Source organism: Euprymna scolopes, chromosome 1, assembly GCF_053919585.1.
Source record: "Euprymna scolopes isolate OS-2025 chromosome 1, ASM5391958v1, whole genome shotgun sequence".
Lineage (NCBI taxonomy): Eukaryota > Metazoa > Mollusca > Cephalopoda > Sepiida > Sepiolidae > Euprymna > Euprymna scolopes.
The window spans coordinates 72,744,307-72,766,954 of NC_136482.1; the positions used below are offsets into that span (position 1 = coordinate 72,744,307).

Genomic DNA, 22,648 nt, shown 5'->3' on the forward strand with positions numbered 1-22,648 from the left:
GTTACAGTTTGAAGAAATATGGTATAATAAAATCATGGGGTGTTCGTTCGCGCCTGACCTCCATAGAATGGAAATATGTCACAAAGTTTAACAAGTTTTTTTTAATATAGATCCACAGAATATTGTGATAAGTGTTTCAGTGTAAACAGGTATGGTATGATAAATTATGGGGTTTATCTATTTTATTTTTACTTTCATCATATTTTGTTTTGGTTTTGATACCCTCAAATTCGAAGCTATCTCTTTACAACCCTTCCTTTTCATAACCTATCATACTTTCATAAATCAGAGTCCATTTTCTGTAGGCTGTTTTTGAACCCAGTCAACGACAGGTGCTTTTGCTAGTATATATATACGAGGGGTGTGCAATAAGTAATGCCCCTGACCCACTTTCCATAGCAGTAGAGCAACGAAACTTGACACAGTTATTAGTCTTTCTCTACATAGGAACCACCCAGAGTTATGCATTTCTCCCATCGTTTGATGGAGCTCTGGAGACTTTTTTTGTAGAACACCCCAGGTTGGTCCTCCAACCATGGCATGACTGCATCATCTGGGAAACGCTTTCCTTTCAAAAACAACTTCATTGTTGGGAAGAGGTGATTGTCAGAGGGTGCAAGGTCAGGAGAGTAGGGAGGATGGGGCAGGATTTCATAACCAAACACCTGTGCTTCTGATCTGGCGTTGTCCTACAGGAAGAGGGTACCTTTGTTGATCTTGCCTCGCCTCTTGATTTTGATAGCTTCCTTTAATTTCCTCAAAAGTGAAGCATAATAGGCTCCTGTAATTGTGGTACTCTTTGCCAGGAAATCTGTCATCACTACTCCGTCCTGGTCCCAGAAGACTGTGAGCATGACCTTGCCAGCAGAGGGCTGCACCTTGCCTTCTTTGGAGGTGGTGAGTCCAAGTGCTTCCACTGCATTGACTGGGCTTTGGTCTCTGGATCATAGTGATGGACCCAGGTTTCATCCTGTATAATCAGTCTTTTGAAAAACTTTGACTCATCTTCTTGGCACATCTCCAAATTCATCCTCGAGCACTCAACGCATTCTCGCTTCTGGAATGGTGTGAACAATCTGGGAATCCATCTGGCAGACACCTTATGCATATGCAAATGGTCATACATGATAGTTTCCACAGACCCTGTACTAATCTTGATATCCTGGGCTATTTGGCGAATAGTAATGCGCCGATCTTCCAAAATGGCATCCTCAACTTGACGGACAGATGCCTCACCAATGGCAGAAGGGAAGCAACCAGGTCTGGGAGCTGTTTCCACAGACTTTCGACCATGTTTGAATTCATGATACCAGCGTTTTACAAGGTCATATGATGGGGCACTATCACCATAAGTTTATTTCATTTCATCAAAAGTCTCCTGTGGTGTGCGTCCTTTCAAATAAAAAAAACAGATCATTGCTCGACATTCAACAGGCTCCATTTCACACAGTTCAAACACCTGTTAAACAGAAAGCACAATTAGTTCAGAGCTGTAATTTGCCACATAACCTGTAGAGATATAAATCATTGCACATACAAAATTTCTGCTAGATCAGACAACTGGAAGTGGGTCAGGGGCATTACTTATTCCACGCCCCCGTATATATATATATATATATATATATATATATATATATATATACTAGCGATGGAATGATTCCAAATTTTTTCCCGATTCCGATTCAATTACCGATTCTGTCTTAAATTCCTGATCCGATACGATTCCCGATTCCAATTCTTTTACAATTTCGAAATATTTAATTAGCGATTTGTTTTTGTCTTTTTTTTTTTTCGAATTACTGTAAAACCTTCTCATGTCTACATATATTTCCGCAAACAAAAAATGTATTTAGTGTGTGTGTGAGGAACATATATTAAATTATTACAACTGACAATGTCATAGATATGTAGTAGATTGATTTGTTTTAATGCAAAAAAGAAAACGAAACAAAAAAGCAAGATACAGATAATTATAATAGAACTACTTTTTACTAATATTGTGAGAAGTTTAGACTAACACCCCTGGCTAAAAATGATATTTTCCTTTTGTTTTTTCGACTTTCATTTTGTTTCATGCGATTACATATGGACACCTTGAAAATCTTGCCGGAAAAAAGTACAAACAATTATTTTTAAATTTAAACTTTCGTACATTAATTTAACCTAAAATGATTAGTAATAATCATTTACAGGCTACTCTAACATTGTAGAAATGTTCACTAAGCCGAAGTCTGACTAGCAAGGTTGTAAAACCATGCATAATCGCTTAGACCCCCCAAAAGCTTACAGAATTTATTTCTATGAGGAAAATAATAATTTTTTGTTAGTGTTCTAAAATGCTACAATATCTCTGAAATGAAAAATCATTTTCCGTCCACTTAATATTGTTCAAGTGTTTCTCAACTGGAAGGATCTAGAGATCCGACTTGCTGAAGGAAATATAGCTGACAAAGTAGAGCAACATCTTATTGAGAAGGAAACTAAGAAGTGAGAGAAAATTCTAGCTAGATTGCTGGACATCACCAGGTTTCCCGCCAAGCAGAATCTGGTACTACGGAGTCACTGGGAAGACCTCCATAGTGATGAAAGAGATCAAGAAAACAAAGGGAATTTTTTAGAATTGGTAAATTTATTGGCCAAGTATGATCCTGTGTTCCGTGAACATTTGGTGAAAGTTAACCTGGCAAAAAAAATCGCTACTTCTTATCTGTCACCAGAAATTCAAAATGAATTTGTGAGCATGTTGGCAAAGCAGTTGAGAAAGAAAATCATCGATCAGATTAAAGAAAGCAGATATTTTTGCATAATTTTTGATAGCACTCCTGATGTATCTCACAAGGACCAAATGAATGAGGTATTGCATTACGTAAAAATTGACGAAAATAAAGTGACAATGGAGGAGTTGTTTCTCCGCTCCATCGAGACAAAAGGTAAAAGCGCAGAAGACATTTCTAAACTGATTTTGAGAGAACTGGAGAACGATGGGATTCAGATTGGTGACTGTATTGGCCAGGCATTTGACGATGCTGCTATTATGGCAGGCCATCGATTGGGTGTGCAGAAACGAATCTCTGAAATCAACCCAAAAACTCTATTTGTGCCATGCACTAACAATTCATTAAATCTGGCTTGTTACATTTTTTTGACATACTGGACCGTTGTTCTCGTTCTTTTCTGCATCTACACATCGTTGGGACGTCTTGATTTAATTGACCGGTCTAAGCGGACTATGGAAACTAGATGGAGTATTCGAGCAGATGCTGTAAATGATCAGATCAAAGAAAGAGCAGTAGGCAGGGGAGGGATTATTATATTCCAGCGGGTGGAGGGGAGGGTAATTATATGCCAGCAGGGGGGAGGCAGCAAATTTTCTGACCGGCCCGGGCAGCTAAAACTGATGCTACGCCACTGATTATGCAGTAACCCTTCAGTTGAAGTTGCTACTTTTTTTTGCATATTAAAATATAAAAACAAATTAAAAAACCTTAATTTGCTCTGGAAGATATTCATTTAACAAATGTGGCAATTCAGAAAACCGCCCCAGATTATGATCCAGAAAAGGGCTGCAAATGGTCGATCCAACAGTTAAGACAATATCTTTATTCAAAGCATGGATTAAGTGTGGTAAGTATCATGTTTTCTTAGTAAAAAATAATCATGTAAAATGTTATTTCTTTCTTTTTATTTGTTTTATATTTTTGATAGTATCACATGAATGTTTTACTGAGGAGGAAGAGAGAAATTATATTCCAGCAAAATAAAGCTCACCAAAAGAACAAGTTGTTAGTCTCACTTATGTTGATGTTTTTTTTTGCATATTAATTAATCAAGGCCAAAAGCTACTCAAAGGCAAAGGAAAATACAAAAGAGAGGAAAAAAGACTATTATAATAGTTGAAGAATTCCCTTCCAAAAGAGAAGTCCAGGATAACTGAAAACAATGCTGAAATAAGCGGAAAACACATACAGCATCTGGTATTCTCAAATGGTCACCCATTTTAGTACTGTCCAAGCTCAATGTTGCTTATCTATACTTGCTAATACATTATGACTAGAATCTTAAAAATTACTTATATCGCTTTTATAGAACTTTGTTAAATAGAATATTAAGCTTTTGTTCTATATAAAGGTATTTAGGTATGTTTATATAGTTGCATGTAGAGGCTTTACTCCTAAACTAATCAACCCATCATTATGGACTTTATAATACAGTTGCCAAGGGATTCGAATGTGGACTATATTTAGTTTAATTTATTTTATACAAAGAGGTAAAAAAAAGTGGAAGCCCTTCAAGAAAATTCAGGTACCTATGACCGATTTTTGTGAAATTAAAAAAATAGGTATGAGGCAGCAATTAATATATGTATTCCCCAAATTTCATTTTCTTTGGATTTTTTTAAAGGCTTTCATAAAGCATAATATGAGAACTACCTTTAATTCAAATATTTCAGATTTGCATTGATTTTGATCCATGGTCATCAATTAAGCAAGGTTCTCTGAATTCCAATTTCTTAAAGCTTAATTTTAGACATTTTCTAGAATCAAAATCATCTAATGGATTTTGATCAAAATTAAAATAAGAATTCTAGACATAAGGTTTATATATTTATTTTAATCTTTGTAAGAATACATAGAAGTGGTAAAATCTCTTCTGTTTAGGAAATTAATTTTACCTATCCTAGGGCGGATACTTTCTAGATATTAATAATTAGAATTCATTTTACTTTTTATGTAAAATAACTAAAAACACATTGAAAACTATGTGAAATAGGGATTGAAGTCCTGTGCTTCTAAGAATGCTAATTTTCTGGTGTTAACATTTTAAAAATTAGCTCAAATTTTAGGATTGTATGCAATTTTATATGATTTGCATCTTGTTTACATATTTTTAGAATTAGATGTAATAATTTTTTATGTGAAGAACTTTTCTATGCCATCAGTCTTATTCATCAGCACAAATACTTTAAGAAGGAAGAATTTAGGAAGACAAGCAGTTGAATTTTTGACAACTGAGAGATAATGTTGGAGTTGAGATTTGCGATGTTGGTGAAGAACAGTTTTGTTTATTTCCTTATGAAATTACAAAATATAATGAATCAGTAACTCAATCAGCAGGAGCCAGATGACTTTTTTTTTTTACAAGAGAGTCACCACTTATCAAGGTCTGAAGGTCACTCACGGATAAGGATTAATGAATGTATGGTTGTCACTAGGACAACAGTGTAGTAATCATTAGTTGAAATTGGGTAGAATTTGGTTATTTAACTTTAACTTGTTTATATTGGCCTGGAAAATGACCATATTGTAGTCAACTTGAAAACAGACCAGTGGAACAGACTTCCACCAGTGGGCAATTCTAAAAAAAAGCTTTGTTTATGGAATTTGTGCTTAGATTTAGGCACAGATAGGGAGTAAGGGAAATTGTTGACAGTGGTTGTAGCTAGACGAGTGTTTTTTGTGAAGGTTTGGCAAGATGGGACCATAGATTGAAGCTCAGACGAGCACCATAAAAATAATGATAGAGTAGGGACAGGTGTGACCTCTGATCTCATCTAAGTCACTATCCTGGTCAACTGCGACCAGATGTGACCTTTTCATGAGGCAGGACTCCGTTGGTTGCACTGGTCAGTCTTCAATCACGTCCGGATGTTTGTCAGTTCTCCTCGTATCAGGGTTGATAAGCCATCGCTCCGCCAGTTGCTCGTATGCTAAGAAAAAGAAACAGTAACTCAACAATGCGCCCTCCGGCAGTAAGATAATTCAATTCACAAGAAAAAAGAACAAACTCAATATATATATATATATATATATATATATATATATATATATATATATATATACACAAATGTTCTTTACAGTACAAGTCACGACTTCTCTAAATCGATAATTAAATCTTTATGCTTTCTCTCTTTCTTTCAGCAAAATTGTGTTGGCGAAACAGGGCGTTGCGGAGAGCGGGGAGCAATAATTCGGCTTACAAGCTGTCTCAAGCTAAATCAATCTCAAATCTCAAAAATAACTCATTTTATCTTCCGTTTCTTGGCTCTGCACTCGGCTATATATATTTCAGAGTGGGGTGAAGCGAAGTTGTTCCTGCAATCAATCGCCCATGACAGTGTCAACTTCCAGCATATTTCAATTGGTCTCCTCAGAAAGTGGGAATTCCCCCATGAGTTGCACCTGCAAGTTTGTGAGCAGGTTCTTATGACTCCGGGGTCATGCCCGTGATCCTGAGTCGAGGTAAACTGTACTCAAGGTGTAAACATAACTTCTCCAAAACCTGAGTCATCACCTATTCGCACTGGCTCACAGAATATTTTTCGTTCAACTCTTAAAATGACATTGTTTGTTGATGGATTAAATAAAATCATATATTATATATATTTTTTTTCTCAGTAGGGATTTTTGCTGTTGCATGAGCACACCAATATTTAATAAAGAGTTACATTTGCCGTTTTTTCTTTAGTGAATTTTAAGCCCCCCCCTCCTTTTGGGGAGCTCAGCCGACCCCTGGACGATCATGTCACACAGGCTTGCAACATCTTTTCTGTGCAAGGAAGAGAAAAGGGCATCTCTTATGAGATTTCCAAACTGGTTTTTAACTTTATCAAAGCAGGATAGGTGCTCTGAGCAGCTCCTGCCCAGATGTGGCAATAGTACAGGCTCTTAGACAGGTAGAGGATTGAGCGAGGAGTGAGATACCTACTGGAGTGGTAGAATGACGTAACCAGTTTTCCAGCAACTTTGGCAACAGATTTGATGTAAATCTATTTTAGGTCAAGGTTGAAGGTCAGACCTAGAAGCTTGTCAAAACAGGGTGCTCAAGATCAGAGGAGAGAGATCTTAGTCATTGTTGTTCTTTGAAGTGTTGCACATAGATGGTAGTGTCGTCTGCATATATGTCAATGAAGAAACTTAGAATGTGATTTGGTAGATCATTGATGAAGATAAGGAAGGTAGATCCTTGAGGCATGCCAGTGTTGATACTTTGAGTTTTAGACTTCTATTTATCAATGACTACATGTAAAAACCTAATGACGATTTCCAAGGTGTTGGGAAGCATTTCTCTTTTAGACATCGATTAAAGAGCTTTGCAAGAATTAGTGCTAGTTCTGGTTGAAGCTTTTTGAGTACTATAACTGGAACATTGTCAGGACTAGTTGCTTTACTAGCATCAATGTTCTTGATGGGTTTGGCAACAGTATGAACACGTATGTACATTGTTAAAGTAAAATAAATAATGTCCAGACGATGATGTGGTAAATGGAAGATGTTTATTCAGAGTATCAATGCGTGCAACTTGTCTCGAAGAGAAGTAATGAACTGTCTATCACCCTTCCGCCCCCTGGTGGCCCTCGTCCAATACAAGGGGAGATCATCAGTCTGTCCTTGGGCAGGGTAACTAGGATGGGATATGACACTTCCCCACTTTCCTTTCTGGTACTAAGGATGGACTTTTCAGGAGATAGCATCAAAAAGTTGTCTGCAGAGAAAAGAAAAAAAAGGAAATGGTTAAACAAAATTGTATAACTCCACATTTTAAAATTAGACTGACGATTCCTTTGGTTTAGATGTGAATCCAAGAATTTTAAAGAAGAGGACTCCCTTTTTGGTTAAACCATAAGCAATCTGTTTATCAGTGGGTATCCAAGATATCTCTGCAATTTCTCCTCTGTCAACCATTTCTCTAAGAATTTTCATTTCAATCCGCAGTCTTCTATCAAGTATTCGTGTGGTAGAATGCACCGCATCATACAAACAGGAATTGTCTGTTTTGCATGTTATCTTGATGTTAGTAGGGTTGTCTTCCAGTTGTAACAGATCTAATATCAATTTTTTGTAATAAAGGCAGGCTTCAGTGAGATCAACCATGGCCAAAGTCTCTGCACCAAGAGTGCTCTTGACTATTCTTTTGATGCATTTAGATTGCCAGGCTATTAGCATATATTGATTGTTGTTAGCAAAAAAATTATGTAGCCACCTTTTTTATCACAAGTTGTCACAGTTGATATGACACAACATTAAAATAATTCCAGTGTTTAATGACTTAGCATTGTGGCTAAAAAGAAGAAAAAAAAGAAGGAAAATTGAAAGTGCAAAAGAAAAAAGTGGTAGGAGGCAGGCAGGCTCGAACCCTTAACGTGCCAAAGATAGAAGAGAAAAAGAAAGTGAAAAAAAAAACATGACGCGTTAACTGCTGCTCTCATTACCAAACCGGAAGTGACATAGGATCAAATAATAGGCTAGACAATCGAAAAGAGGCGCTAGCTTTCGAAAATATTGGTGAAAAAAGTGACCCCTCCCTGTAGAAAAGTGCCCAGTTGTGGGTGAAGGAATTAATGTTTTTGGCCAATTTTTTTTTTTTATATTTGTCGTCCGAAGGGTCGAGTTTCAAAATGATACCAATCTTGTGAAAATCCGTCGCCTCTGTCGAAGGTTTTTGCAAGATATACATACATACATACATACAAACATTTAAGCAGACAAGTGAGATTTATATTATAGATTAAACCAATAAAGATGAAATTCTACAAAACAGACACAAAAGTTGTCAACGCACATACATGATTAATGGATTGGAAACTAGAAGTTAAATGTATATCTGGAAAACTTTTTGATGTTCCCGTTGGTATCATCCAGACAATGATCACCTATTGTCGTGTAATATGAAGAAAAGGTATAATACTAGAATTAACAGTACCTTGAGAAGAAAATTTTGTTACGGTTGAAAATAGAAAAGAGATCAGATAAGAAAAGTTTGTACGGGGGATGCTAAGATAAAGGACGGAAGATCGAATTTCATCATGATATAAAACTGAATTCACTGGTGGGGGGCACACAAAGATTGTGTTCTTCAAATACTATTGTTTATACCACAGAATGTTTTTTTTTTTTTTTTTACTTATAACGTTTTTGCTCATATTTCTTCTCATACAGCTACATTATTTTTGCAGGTGTCAGACATATTCTGCCAAATTGACTGTGCCATTATAAAAAGTCTTCAAAGTGTGCAAAAGATCATTATTAACGACAAACACTGTTTTGAAACATTTGGTTATGACATTCTTTTGGATGATCAGCTAAAAGTGTAAGTGTTTATTAAATTTATACGTTTTTATTTAATTACTGGTTTTATGATTATTATTTAGTATTATTATAAGTACTATATATTAGTATTATATTAATACCGTAATAACGTAATATTAAGTACTATATATTATTATTATATTAATACCGTAGTAACGTACGTACGTATGTGTGTCATGATTTCCAGATTATGAATTCGATTGGAAGATCCTATTTATTAAAAAGGAAGATAGAAGGTGATAAACTACTAAGAACTTTAAATTATTAGTCTATAGATACGCTTACTTAATGTGCGTAGTATGTTATCATCTATCTTTCGAAAATAATACATACATTGGGCATACAATGACAGCAAATAACCATGCATCTAAATAATACTAGTGCTATATATAAACATTTGATAAATATATATATATACACTTGTGCCCGATATTATTCATACCCCTCGGATCTTTGAGATTTCTATAAGAATATTGCTCAAGCCAGAAGGTAGACAATATTAAAGGGATTTCAAACAATAAATCAAGCATAAGCATTTAATTTAAACTCAACAAATAAATAAATTATGCAAGTTTGAAGCATTATACTAAGAAAAACAATAATGGCACTAGTTCAAAATTATTCATACCTCTCTTACTAATAGTCAATAGCATGCCCTTTATTCTTAATAACTGCCTGTAACCGTTTTGGATATTTATCAACAAGGTTTTTACAATCATCAACACTGATTTTTGACCATTCTTCAATGCAGTAGTTCTCTTAATCCCTCAAATTTCTAGGTTTCCGCTTTTTACCTCAGTTTTCAATATGTGCCAGAGGTTTTCGATAGGGTTCAGGTCAGGACTCTGGCTAGGCTATTCCAAAACATTAATGTGATTATCCTCAAACCATTTCTTGACTATTTTGGCAATATGTTTTGGATCATTATCCTGTTGAAGGACCCAGTTTGGTCCTAAATGGAGCTTCTCCGCATCCTGTCTAATGTTTTTATGGAGTATCTCCAAATATTGCTCCTTCTTCATGGTTCCATCTATCTTGACCAAACTACCTGGACCACTAGCCGAAAAGGAGCCCCAAAACACCAGGCTACCACCACCATGTTTCACCGTGGGTATGGTGTTCTTTGGGTTGTAAGCTTCTCCTTTCTTCCTCCAAACGTAAGAAGCATCCATATGGCCAAACAATTCAATTTTTGTTTCGTCAGTCCACAAAATACTTGAGAAAACGGACTCTGGAGAATTCACATGGGTCCTAGCAAACTTTAGACGTGCTGCAAGGTGTTTTCCGGTGTGCAATGGAGTCCTTCTTGGTCTTCTTCCTTTCAGACCATTTTCATGCAGAGTCCTTTGCAATGTTTGCCTTGATATTTTTATGCCAGAAGACTCCAGATTTTCTAAAATGTCCTTAGTAGTGGTGGTTGGATATGCATTAACACTTCTTACAATATTCCTGGTGGCTCTAGCAGACAGTTTCCTTTTCCTTCCTCTACCAATCAAGTTGTTTGTTGTGTGGTGGGTCTGGAATTTTTTGATGATGCTCTGTACTGTTGCTGTAGGGACCTCAAATTTCTTGGAAATTGACTTGTAACCTAAACCATCCTTATGTGAATTCACAATTTTAGTCCTAAGATCATTACTAAGCTCTTTTTTCTTCCCCATTCTAATAATTTTTATTCTTTTTTTGGTTTTCAGTTGATATCATTTTAATTTCTGAAAAATGCAAAAAACGAAATGAAATTAATCAAAGGTTGTATAAAAGCATTCAAAATAAGAATCAAACAGGAAACAAACAGTCAGAAACTCGATTAATACTGAAAAAATAAGGGGGTATGATTATTTTTGAACATTGCAGATTTTATAAATAGCTGTATATTTCTTTTATTACAAGTATCCCGAGATTTTAAAATGACGAAAATGATCAGAAGAGGTTTATTAAGAATATGTATCAATATGGACGTAAACAATAAATTCTTACAAAGTTACACCTAATAAACTCAATTTTCAAGAGGGGGTATGAATAATATCGGGCACAAGTGTATATATATATATATATATATATATATATAAACATTTGATAAAAGAACAGAACTGTCTTCCCTTCAATCTTAGAAAGGTCCTCGTTGACAACATAAAAATTATACAACATGAAAATAATATTAAAAAATTAAAAATTCTTGAAGCATCATATATTAGAAACCTTCAACACACTATAAATGATGTTGCATTCGAGAAAAGCAGTAATGCCTTGCATAGTTCGTAGTGGAGGGACTTTATTTACAGTGTCCACGAACTTGCTAATTTTAATACTCGAATTTTTAATCGACTTTTCATCGACGCTAATTATTTTAACTTATGATCACCTAACGCCGTTTACTGTATATTTTAGTTTTCACTTTTAATTCTCATTTTCGCTCCTTCGCACTTTTACTTCAACACCTGATGATGATTCGTGGACGAATCGAAAGCGCCCATGACAGCAACAACTATGGAACTTTTATTCATATTTTGATTTTGATATAAAAAATATTATACAGAAAATCGAAAAATTAAATAAAAGAATTATAAAGCAAAGTGTTTCCATTGCATTTAATAATATTTGCTTGAATATATATATATAAACACACATATACATATATATGTATATCTATACATATATACTGTGTGTGCAAAATCAAGACTTCAATACAAGGTGTTGATGGGAACAAAAAGTGTATTTCATTTTATGTTACAATTGTTTCAATGTCCAGTTCGACAATTCCAAGCATTATATCGTTTGAAATTTTTCAGAAACCAGCATTTCTTCAGACTTTATGAATAAATACACTTTTGGTAATGTAGCATTTTTTGAATAGAAAAAAAAGGGGGAGGAATCCCTAATGGGAAAAGCATGCGAGAAACATTTACCTTGGTTGTGGTTATGGAAAAGCCCATTTAAATATTAATGTATCGCCTAATTTTTGTATCCTTATTTAAGAACAGAGTTATGTGAAGTTTTTACGGGGGGGGGGGGCTAAGCATTAAAAAAAGAAAAAAAATTTTTATAAATATATCCCATTTGTTGGATTCCTAAATTCCTTTATTTCCCAATGAATGATTTTTTGTAAAAAGAATTTTAAAAAAATTTGGTATCTATATTTTTATTATGGCCATAACAACCTTGTAAAGATGTTACGGTTAGTTTTAGTTTCGTATTAGTGGCAAGTAATGTTTATAGATTATCGTTCTATTGGTACATGGATAAGACCATTTCAGGTTTAGAATTTTATTGAATATGAGAATATAGTAAAATGGGTGTATTAAATATATATAAACCTTGTAGGACATTTCGGGTGAAGTGTTCTAATCTATTTACTGTCTGAAAATGTTTTTATGTCGTTGCTTAGGATGATTTGAAGAGAGATAATCCAATTAAGTTGTTAAGTACTGCTAGTTAATTCTGTTTGAAATTGGGTCGATTTTGTTTCTTATAATCGTTAAAGGGAGGTAATTCAGGCCGTTTGTGTTTTCGGTTCATTGATTACTAGAAGGCGACTATGAAGGCGACTTGTATATATGTGTGTGTGTGTGTGTGTGTGTGTGTGTGTGTGTGTGTGTGTATGTGTATTGTGACGTAATCCATGACTTGGATTACGTAATTAATTAAAAATCGAAATATTTAATTCGGGCCAACAAGAGATGTATCATTTTTTATTATTTTATTTTATCTTATCACCGAGGCAAATGAACGTAGTTTCAAGAGAGAGAGAGAGAGTATAGGAGAAAAAAAGAGGGAGAGGCTAAACCTATAAAGAGAGAGAAAGAGACAGTGAGTATAGAAAAGGAGAGAAATGGGAGAGGCGTTTGGTACACTAGGTGGCTAGTGACCGCTTCGTGACCCATGCCAGTTGCTAAGCGACAAATAAAGAAAAGGAAGGACTAAGACAGATACTGAGAAGAGGGAGAGAGAGAGAGAGAGACACACACACAAAAAAAAAAGATAAGAGGCCATTTTGGTACGACAGTCGCCACCTCAGCGATAGAGGCAGCGATGTCGTCGAGATAGGAGGTATAGGCCCCCCCCCCGCCATCACCAGCAAAAGGAGAAAACGTGTGGGAGAAACTCAGCAAAAGGAGATAGCACCTGGAAGAAACTCCATACCACCGGCAAAAGGACGCGACGTCGATGACAGTAAACGGCAAACTTTACAAACGTGCATCTTAATCCGGAGGGACGGATATTAAACACATTTTGACCAACCGCTTGGAGCAAAAGGAAAGAAAAGATAAAAAAAAAAAGAAGAAACTCAGTAAGTCATCTCCGTGAATATTTCCCTCTCTCATATTTTAAAACATTGAATTCATTTTGCCATCATTTTTTTTGTATTGAAGATACATTTTTTTGGTTTTGATGTATTTCTCGTTGGCATCTTCGAATAGTAGATAAAGATACCCCTCCCCATCTTTATAATTTGTTCTATTTTTATTTTCACTTAATTGCATTATTCCTTCCCTACCATAGTTCATTGTTTTATAATAAAATTGAATTTTGAAAATATTACCACTGGTGTTTTTGTTTCGTTCCTTCTCATATTTTTGTTGTGTTCGGTTCCCGTATCTCATGCCTTTATTTTTATCTGTGTCACATGTGCGATAAGATACAGGGATCTTGCTTTCCCGTAAATTCCCTTGTACCCCTCCCCTTTTGGTAACGTGTTACAAAGATAAACAATTTTCATTCTTCTCGGAAATTTCTTCATACCCCTACGTTATAAATTGCCTTACCACATTTTTTATCGCATATATATATATATATATATATATATATATATATTATGAATATTATATATATAATATTCTATATGTATTTAATATATGTTTGTGTGTGTGGTGTGTTCATAGATCTATAATAGCATTTAAATCATTTTGAGATCATAATATATAATTAATAATCAAATGCTATAGCAAATAAGTGCGGTACAATTGGGACTGTAGTATGTGAAAAGATATTTAAAAAGGGAGAAGAGACTAAAATTAAAGTGTATCAACATAAACACTGCACATGAATAAAAACGCACAAGACAAAATTAACATTATAGATGAATGAGCTGTTAGCACGTGCCGAAACAAAATGACCGTTTCACGCTCGCTTTGTTTACAAAATGCACCGTAAAAAACTGTTATGCCCTCTAGTGATAAAGGGCATCAATAGTTTCATTGGAGTGTAAGGGAGATAACCCTGTCTAATATATTACATCCCTTCAATCTTATTCCAGATCACAAATATAGTCTTCAAATTTTTTTGGTGGTCTCTGAATATGTCCTGACTTGCGAGAGGGTGGTGATGCCGATTTTCCTACCACTGCTGGAGTCCCTGCAACTTCTTCTATATGCCTGCTCTCAGGTACTAAACTTTCCTCAGGAACTTCAGGTGTATTGGAAACTTTAGGTGTGCCAGAATTCTCAAGATTTTCTGCAGTGTTATCCACTGCTGCCAGTGATGGGGGTTTCAAAAGCTGGTCCGCATGTCTCCTTACTAGCCCTCTACCGGTTTCCACTTCAAAATTCACTGCTCCTGACTGGTACCTTCAATCCATCGAGTAGATCCATAGTTACGCACAAGTACAGGATTGGCTACTTTAAATTCATGGAATGGTACCATTACTTTGCTCCCTCTTCCCATTTTATTTTTCACACCCAGAGCCCTGTACGTGTCTGGTTTTGCCAAATGAAACGCTGTTCTTAACTGTCATTTGAACATTAGCTCGGCAGGAGAAACACCACTTGATGAGTTGGGAGTTACCCTATAAGTGAATAAAAATCTGTTCACCTTGGTTTCAAGTTTTGCCTTGCGGTCTGTTTCTATCCTTTTAAGCGCTTCCTTGAAGATGTGTACACTGTGTTTGGCTTGTCCATTTGAGGAAGGAGTGTAAGGAGCTGTGAAAATGTGCCGAATTCCGTTGGCATTCATGAATGCTTTGAATTCTTCACTTGTAAAACAGGGACTGTAGTCACTCACGATTAATACCGGCAGTTCATGTGTTGCGAAGATCCCTCTCAATTTCTCAATTGTGGTCATAGCAGATGATTTCATTATGCATATTTCAGTCCACTTTGAATGAGCATCCACTACTATTAAAAACATGTGCCCCAAAATCGACCCGCATAATCTAAGTGGACTCTTCCCCCATGGTGAACTTGGATATTCCCAGCAATGGATGGGAGCCTTGCTGGGGTTGCTTTGATTAAGCATGCAGCTTCCACAAGCTTTACCGGCTCTCTCAATAACTGCAAACTCAAAGTAGGGTCTCTTCTCATCTCTATTCTCACTGCCGCCACAGTCACTGGAGCGTCAATCAAGTTAAACATGTGTATCCTGTTAGTATTTAGTGTGGCATCTTGTTCTTATCCACTGATAGGAAGATGACTGAAGCAATCTGCATTTCCATTAAGGGACTCGGCACAATACTCAAACCTATAATCATAGGCAGCTAGAAATATGGCCCAGCGTTGAACTCTGGCAGCAGCAAGAGAAGAGATCAGTTTGTGTTCAGCAAACAACCCCAATCACGGTTTGTGATTGGTGAACAACATAAAATTATTCCCATACAGATATTGGTGTAACTTTTTCACTGTAAAGACTAGGGCCAGCCCCTCCTTCTCAATGTGCGCATAATTCCATTCTGCCTCAGACAGCGTTTGTGAGATGTAGCATACTGGTGTCTCCCTTCCATCTTCCATTATGTGAGCCATTACAGCTCCCAGTCCATAGGGAGAAGCATCTACTTGCACTAGAATAGGTCTAGATGGGTCAAAGGCCCTTGTTTGTCCAGCACCCCATACCAAGTAAGTACACTTCCTCATTAAGCTGTGAAACGGTTCCAGTATTGTTGATAAATTCGGCAAATGACTATGATAATAGTTAAGTGCCCCGAGGTAGGCTCTTAATTCTGTGATGTTTTGTGACAGAGGTGCCTCTGTCATGGCGGCTACTTTGTCTGGAATTGTAGTCTGGTGGGATGGTATAATCCTTGGTGGGTGTTTACTGTTAGCAGTTCCTGGGTTTCTTCATCCAATTCCAGTTGCTGATAGGCATGGCTCAAGTTGAGCTTGCTAAATTTCTGACCCCCCTTTCAAAGTAGTAAATATATCTTCTGTCCACGGAATGGGGTAGTTGTCACATGGTGATGCCCAGTTTACTGTTTGCTTGTAATCTCCGCAGATCTGGATGACTCCATTATCATTTTTGACAACTGGTACAATGGAGGCAGCCCACCTAGAGTACTCCACTCTTTTGTAAATTTCCTGGGTTTCCAGACAATCTAGCGCTTTCTCCATATCTGCTTTTATGGTATAAGGCACTGGTTTTGCCCGACAAAATTTGGGACTCACCATCTTATCAATGGGTATTTTCACCTTAAAATCTTTTAAGCACCTCATTTCTTCACTGAACAGCGACTCAAATTTTTTAAGAAGCTTTTCCAACCTCGAAGGGGAATTTTTCTGGTCAAAAGAAACCTGGCTCTCCAATCTAGCTTTACCTTATTTAACCAGTTGCGGCCAAGAAGTGTCGGTACATTTCCTTTCACCACCAGAAAAGGTAGACGATGCTTTAACCCTCCCTGGATTACTTCCACGTCTGTAGTCCCATGTGCTTTAACTAACTCGCCAGTGTATGTTCTTAACTTGACATGGCTTTCTTTTAGATCACGAATTTGTCCAAAAATCTTGAAATTTTCTAGGCTCATTACTGTGCATGAAGCTCCTGTGTCCACTTCCATGACCACTTTCTCTTGATTAATTAGTAGTTCCACTAATACTGGTGGTGTCCGAAGTGTAGCAATTGTGTGCAAGTCTAGCTTTTCCATATTTATTTCATTTTCTTCTGCACAACAATTTTCCTCCACATTGTTCACCGCCCTGCTTTCCTTCCCTCGTGCTGCTGAGCTAGCAGGCCTGCTCTCTTCTTGTCTACACTTCTGACGAGTATGCCCGATTGGTCTACATTTAAAACATTCCTTGTTTTTAAACTGGCACTTGTCCACCTGGTGGCCAAGTGCTTCCACAACGATAACACTCGTTTTAATCGCAACCTGTTTCACTTTCATTTGTCTGTGCTCCCAACATCAAGTTGGAATATTTCCTTGCCGATTCCATGGACACTACTATTTCAATAGCCTTGTCCAAAGTTAGCATCCTTTCGCCAAGCAAGCGCTCCTGTATTTTCTCATCTTTCACTTCCACAACCAAACGATCACATATGTGTTCATTTACTTTTTTTTCGAAGTTGCAATACTGCTACATTTTTCTCAGTGTGGCTACATATTCACTGATGGACTCGCCTTCTCGTTTGTCCCTCGTGTTGAATAAGAAACGTTCATTTATCTCATTGGCGGTCGGCCTGATGTGTCTCTCCAATACACAGTTCTTCAAATGTTTTCTGCTCAGTCCTGTTTTCGGCTAAAGCCTTGAGAATAGCATAATGTTTTGCCCCAATAACCGACAAAAATATAGCACGCTTCTTACCTTCATTCAACACATCATTGGCAGTAAAAAAAAAACTTTACTCTCTCAATATAGTGCGACCATTCTTCTTCCGTACTATTTCATTCGTCATTTTTATCCGTTCCTCAGCAACTTTTACTGGTTCATTGGGTTGTGCGTGTTCACCGGTTTTATTTCTAAATTGTCTTGTTACTCCTCCGCATTATTCGTTCCTCGTCACCAATTAAAGTGTATTAACATAAACACTGCACATGAATAAAAATGCACAAGACAAAATTAACATTATAGATGAATGAGCTGTTAGCACGTGCTGAAACAAAATGACCGTTTCACGCTCGCTTTATTTACAAACTGTACCGTAAAATACTGTTATGCCCTCTAGTGATAAAGGGCACCAATAGTTTCATTGGAGTGTAAGGGAGATAACCCTGTTCAGTATATTACAAAACTACCATAAATATAGGTTTTATTAATTAAGAAAGAATACATGTGCTGTGGTTCTTGTACAGTGTTATAATGGCAGAATGGCTTCTTCCTGCCAAGGGAAATAACTTATGGCATTTTATTACTGCTACGCATTTTTAGAAGAGATAATGCTAGAGAGTCAAGGGGACCAGGGTAATTTAAAACTATAACATTTTCTTCTTCAAGAATTATTATGAAAATGTTATGAACTTAATTAAGGGCTGCCTATCCAACATCAAGTTATGAAATTCTTATATTTACTTGGGATTCTTAGTAATCTGGATGCTTTTCAGACAGATTCATGGGGATTTAAGTCCTTAGTATTAATTTCTTGGGAAGTGTTGATTTCTTCAAGAGTAAGCAAAGGATTCTTTTCCTCCTCATCAACCATGCCTTAACCAGTAGGTAATTATTTAAAAGTGAATTGAAAATATATATAAATATATTCGAATCAAGAATTTATTGTTTGAAACAAGGGATATATGGAAAAGAATTATATTTATTTCCTTAATCCATAGATTTTCAATAATGGCTCATATTAGCATTTATATGTCTGGCGGTATTTGTAGATATGTTTTTTTACAGAAATTTATCCAATAAGTATAAAAAATCGAAAAAATCGGATCTTAAAAATATCTTTTCTCTCTTTTAAATAAAAATATCTTTTCTCTTTTTTAGTTAAAAATAACTTTTCTCTTTTTTAGTTAAAAATATCTTTTCTCTCTTTTAAATAAAAATAACTTTTCTCTTTTTTCAATAAAAATCACTTTTCTCTTTTTTAGTTTAAAATATCTTTTCTCTCTTTTAAATAAAAATAACTTTTCTCTTTTTTAAAGAAAATATCTTTTCTCTTTTTTAAATAAAAAACTTTTCTCTTTTTTAGTTAAAAATAACTTTTCTCTTTTTTAGTAAAAAATATCTTTTCTCTTTTTTAGTTTTAAATATCTTTTCTTTTTTTTAGTTAAAAATATCTTTTCTCTCTTTTAAATAAAAATAACTTTTCTCTTTTTTCAATAAAAATCACTTTTCTCTTTTTTAGTTAAAAATATCTTTTCTCTCTTTTAAATAAAAATAACTTTTCTCTTTTTTCAATAAAAATCACTTTTCTTTTTTTTAGTTAAAAATAACTTTTCTCTTTTTTAAATAAAAAAGAAGACTTTTTTACAGGGGAATATTTTAGTTGCATCGGTAAAGAGAGATAATAAAATTTCAGAAAATCATTTCTTCTTAAAAAAGAGATTTATCATAATCTGGAGATATAGCTTAGTAGTAGAGCATTCGGCTACCGACCAAATGATCCACTGTTCAAGCCTGGATGTACCTCACCATTTTATTTTTTTCTTATTAATGAGTTCAATTTACAATAAAAGAAGTAGTACTATTTAAAATCGCTGCAAATCATTTCTTTTATAATACTACATATGCAATCTTCATAAATTAAAATATCATGTTTAAGCGTATTGTACGACTGGGCAATGTCGGGCTGCCAGCTAGTTTAACTATAATACCTACATTTATATTTGCTTTATTTTATATATTGAGCCTTTTCTTTTTGGCTGGGATCGTCTTGCGAATATTATTTCACTATACTATTAATAAGACATTAATTCATTTGATTATCAAGTCTGTGATTTAACTCATTTATATATATCTCCAGTTTATCTGAATAAGCTGGATTCTTTGTTCGATTTTGTATCAGAAAGTTTGTTATTGTTTTAATTTTCAGCTTTGTTGACATGCTATAAAGAATTATAAAGTTCAACATTTACTTCTCTCACCAAATTACATTCCACAATTTATTGTTTGTTTTCATTTTCACACAAGTTTTTGATAAAATATTGATTTTAAATAGAATAAGTTAGAACATTTGTAAACTTTTTTTTTCAAATAAATATGTTTATTTCATCAAATTACATTTCACAATTTATTGTTTGTTTTCATTTTCACACAAGTTTTGATAAAATATTGATTTTAAATAGAATAAGTTAGAACATTTGTAAACTTTTTTTTTTTCAAATAAATATGTTTATTTCATCAAATTACATTCCACAATTTATTGTTTGTTTTCATTTTCACACAAGTTTTTGATAAAATATTGATTTTAAATAGAATAAGTTAGAACATTTGTAAACTTTTTTTTTCAAATAAATATGTTTATTTCATCAAATTACATTTCACAATTTATTGTTTGTTTTCATTTTCACACAAGTTTTGATAAAATATTGATTTTAAATAGAATAAGTTAGAACATTTGTAAACTTTTTTTTTTCAAATAAATATGTTTATTTCATCAAATTACATTCCACAATTTATTGTTTGTTTTCATTTTCACACAAGTTTTTGATAAAATATTGATTTTAAATAGAATAAGTTAGAACATTTGTAAACTTTTTTTTTCAAATAAATATGTTTATTTCATCAAATTACATTTCACAATTTATTGTTTGTTTTCATTTTCACACAAGTTTTGATAAAATATTGATTTTAAATAGAATAAGTTAGAACATTTGTAAACTTTTTTTTTCAAATAAATATGTTTATTTCATCAAATTACATTCCACAATTTATTGTTTGTTTTCATTTTCACACAAGTTTTTGATAAAATATTGATTTTAAATAGAATAAGTTAGAACATTTGTAAACTTTTTTTTTCAAATAAATATGTTTATTTCATCAAATTACATTTCACAATTTATTGTTTGTTTTCATTTTCACACAAGTTTTGATAAAATATTGATTTTAAATAGAATAAGTTAGAACATTTGTAAACTTTTTTTTTTCAAATAAATATGTTTATTTCATCAAATTACATTCCACAATTTATTGTTTGTTTTCATTTTCACACAAGTTTTTGATAAAATATTGATTTTAAATAGAATAAGTTAGAACATTTGTAAACTTTTTTTTTCAAATAAATATGTTTATTTCATCAAATTACATTTCACAATTTATTGTTTGTTTTCATTTTCACACAAGTTTTGATAAAATATTGATTTTAAATAGAATAAGTTAGAACATTTGTAAACTTTTTTTTTCAAATAAATATGTTTATTTCATCAAATTACATTCCACAATTTATTGTTTGTTTTCATTTTCACACAAGTTTTTGATAAAATATTGATTTTAAATAGAATAAGTTAGAACATTTGTAAACTTTTTTTTTCAAATAAATATGTTTATTTCATCAAATTACATTTCACAATTTATTGTTTGTTTTCATTTTCACACAAGTTTTGATAAAATATTGATTTTAAATAGAATAAGTTAGAACATTTGTAAACTTTTTTTTTTCAAATAAATATGTTTATTTCATCAAATTACATTCCACAATTTATTGTTTGTTTTCATTTTCACACAAGTTTTTGATAAAATATTGATTTTAAATAGAATAAGTTAGAACATTTGTAAACTTTTTTTTTTCAAATAAATATGTTTATTTCATCAAATTACATTCCACAATTTATTGTTTGTTTTCATTTTCACACAAGTTTTGATAAAATATTGATTTTAAATAGAATAAGTTAGAACATTTGTAAACTTTTTTTTTTCAAATAAATATGTTTATTTCATCAAATTACATTCCACAATTTATTGTTTGTTTTCATTTTCACACAAGTTTTTGATAAAATATTGATTTTAAATAGAATAAGTTAGAACATTTGTAAACTTTTTTTTTCAAATAAATATGTTTATTTCATCAAATTACATTCCACAATTTATTGTTTGTTTTCATTTTCACACAAGTTTTTGATAAAATATTGATTTTAAATAGAATAAGTTAGAACATTTGTAAACTTTTTTTTTTCAAATAAATATGTTTATTTCATCAAATTACATTCCACAATTTATTGTTTGTTTTCATTTTCACACAAGTTTTGATAAAATATTGATTTTAAATAGAATAAGTTAGAACATTTGTAAACTTTTTTTTTCAAATAAATATGTTTATTTCATCAAATTACATTTCACAATTTATTGTTTGTTTTCATTTTCACACAAGTTTTGATAAAATATTGATTTTAAATAGAATAAGTTAGAACATTTGTAAACTTTTTTTTTTCAAATAAATATGTTTATTTCATCAAATTACATTCCACAATTTATTGTTTGTTTTCATTTTCACACAAGTTTTTGATAAAATATTGATTTTAAATAGAATAAGTTAGAACATTTGTAAACTTTTTTTTTTCAAATAAATATGTTTATTTCATCAAATTACATTCCACAATTTATTGTTTGTTTTCATTTTCACACAAGTTTTGATAAAATATTGATTTTAAATAGAATAAGTTAGAACATTTGTAAACTTTTTTTTTTCAAATAAATATGTTTATTTCATCAAATTACATTCCACAATTTATTGTTTGTTTTCATTTTCACACAAGTTTTGATAAAATATTGATTTTAAATAGAATAAGTTAGAACATTTGTAAACTTTTTTTTTTCAAATAAATATGTTTATTTCATCAAATTACATTCCACAATTTATTGTTTGTTTTCATTTTCACACAAGTTTTGATAAAATATTGATTTTAAATAGAATAAGTTAGAACATTTGTAAACTTTTTTTTTCAAATAAATATGTTTATTTCATCAAATTACATTCCACAATTTATT

The 22,648-nt window shown here is 33.2% G+C and overlaps 1 protein-coding gene across 5 annotated transcripts in view; it reads left to right on the top strand.

Moving 5' to 3' along the window:
• LOC145240709 (putative tubulin polyglutamylase TTLL9) overlaps positions 1–22,648 on the top strand; it is a 209,885-nt gene that overhangs the window by 133,947 nt on the left and 53,290 nt on the right. For 4 of the 5 annotated variants that reach the window (XR_013862527.1, XM_080104001.1, XM_080103997.1 and 1 more), the window contains 2 exons: positions 3,503–3,624; positions 8,954–9,087. Coding sequence is in view for 4 of the 5 variants with exons in the window: in XM_080104001.1 (XP_079960127.1) it covers positions 3,503–3,624; positions 8,954–9,087 (256 nt within the window). In the remaining variant the exon portion in view is untranslated. The remainder of the gene's footprint in view (positions 1–3,502; positions 3,625–8,953; positions 9,088–22,648) is intronic. The other variant, XM_080104007.1, reaches the window with a different exon arrangement.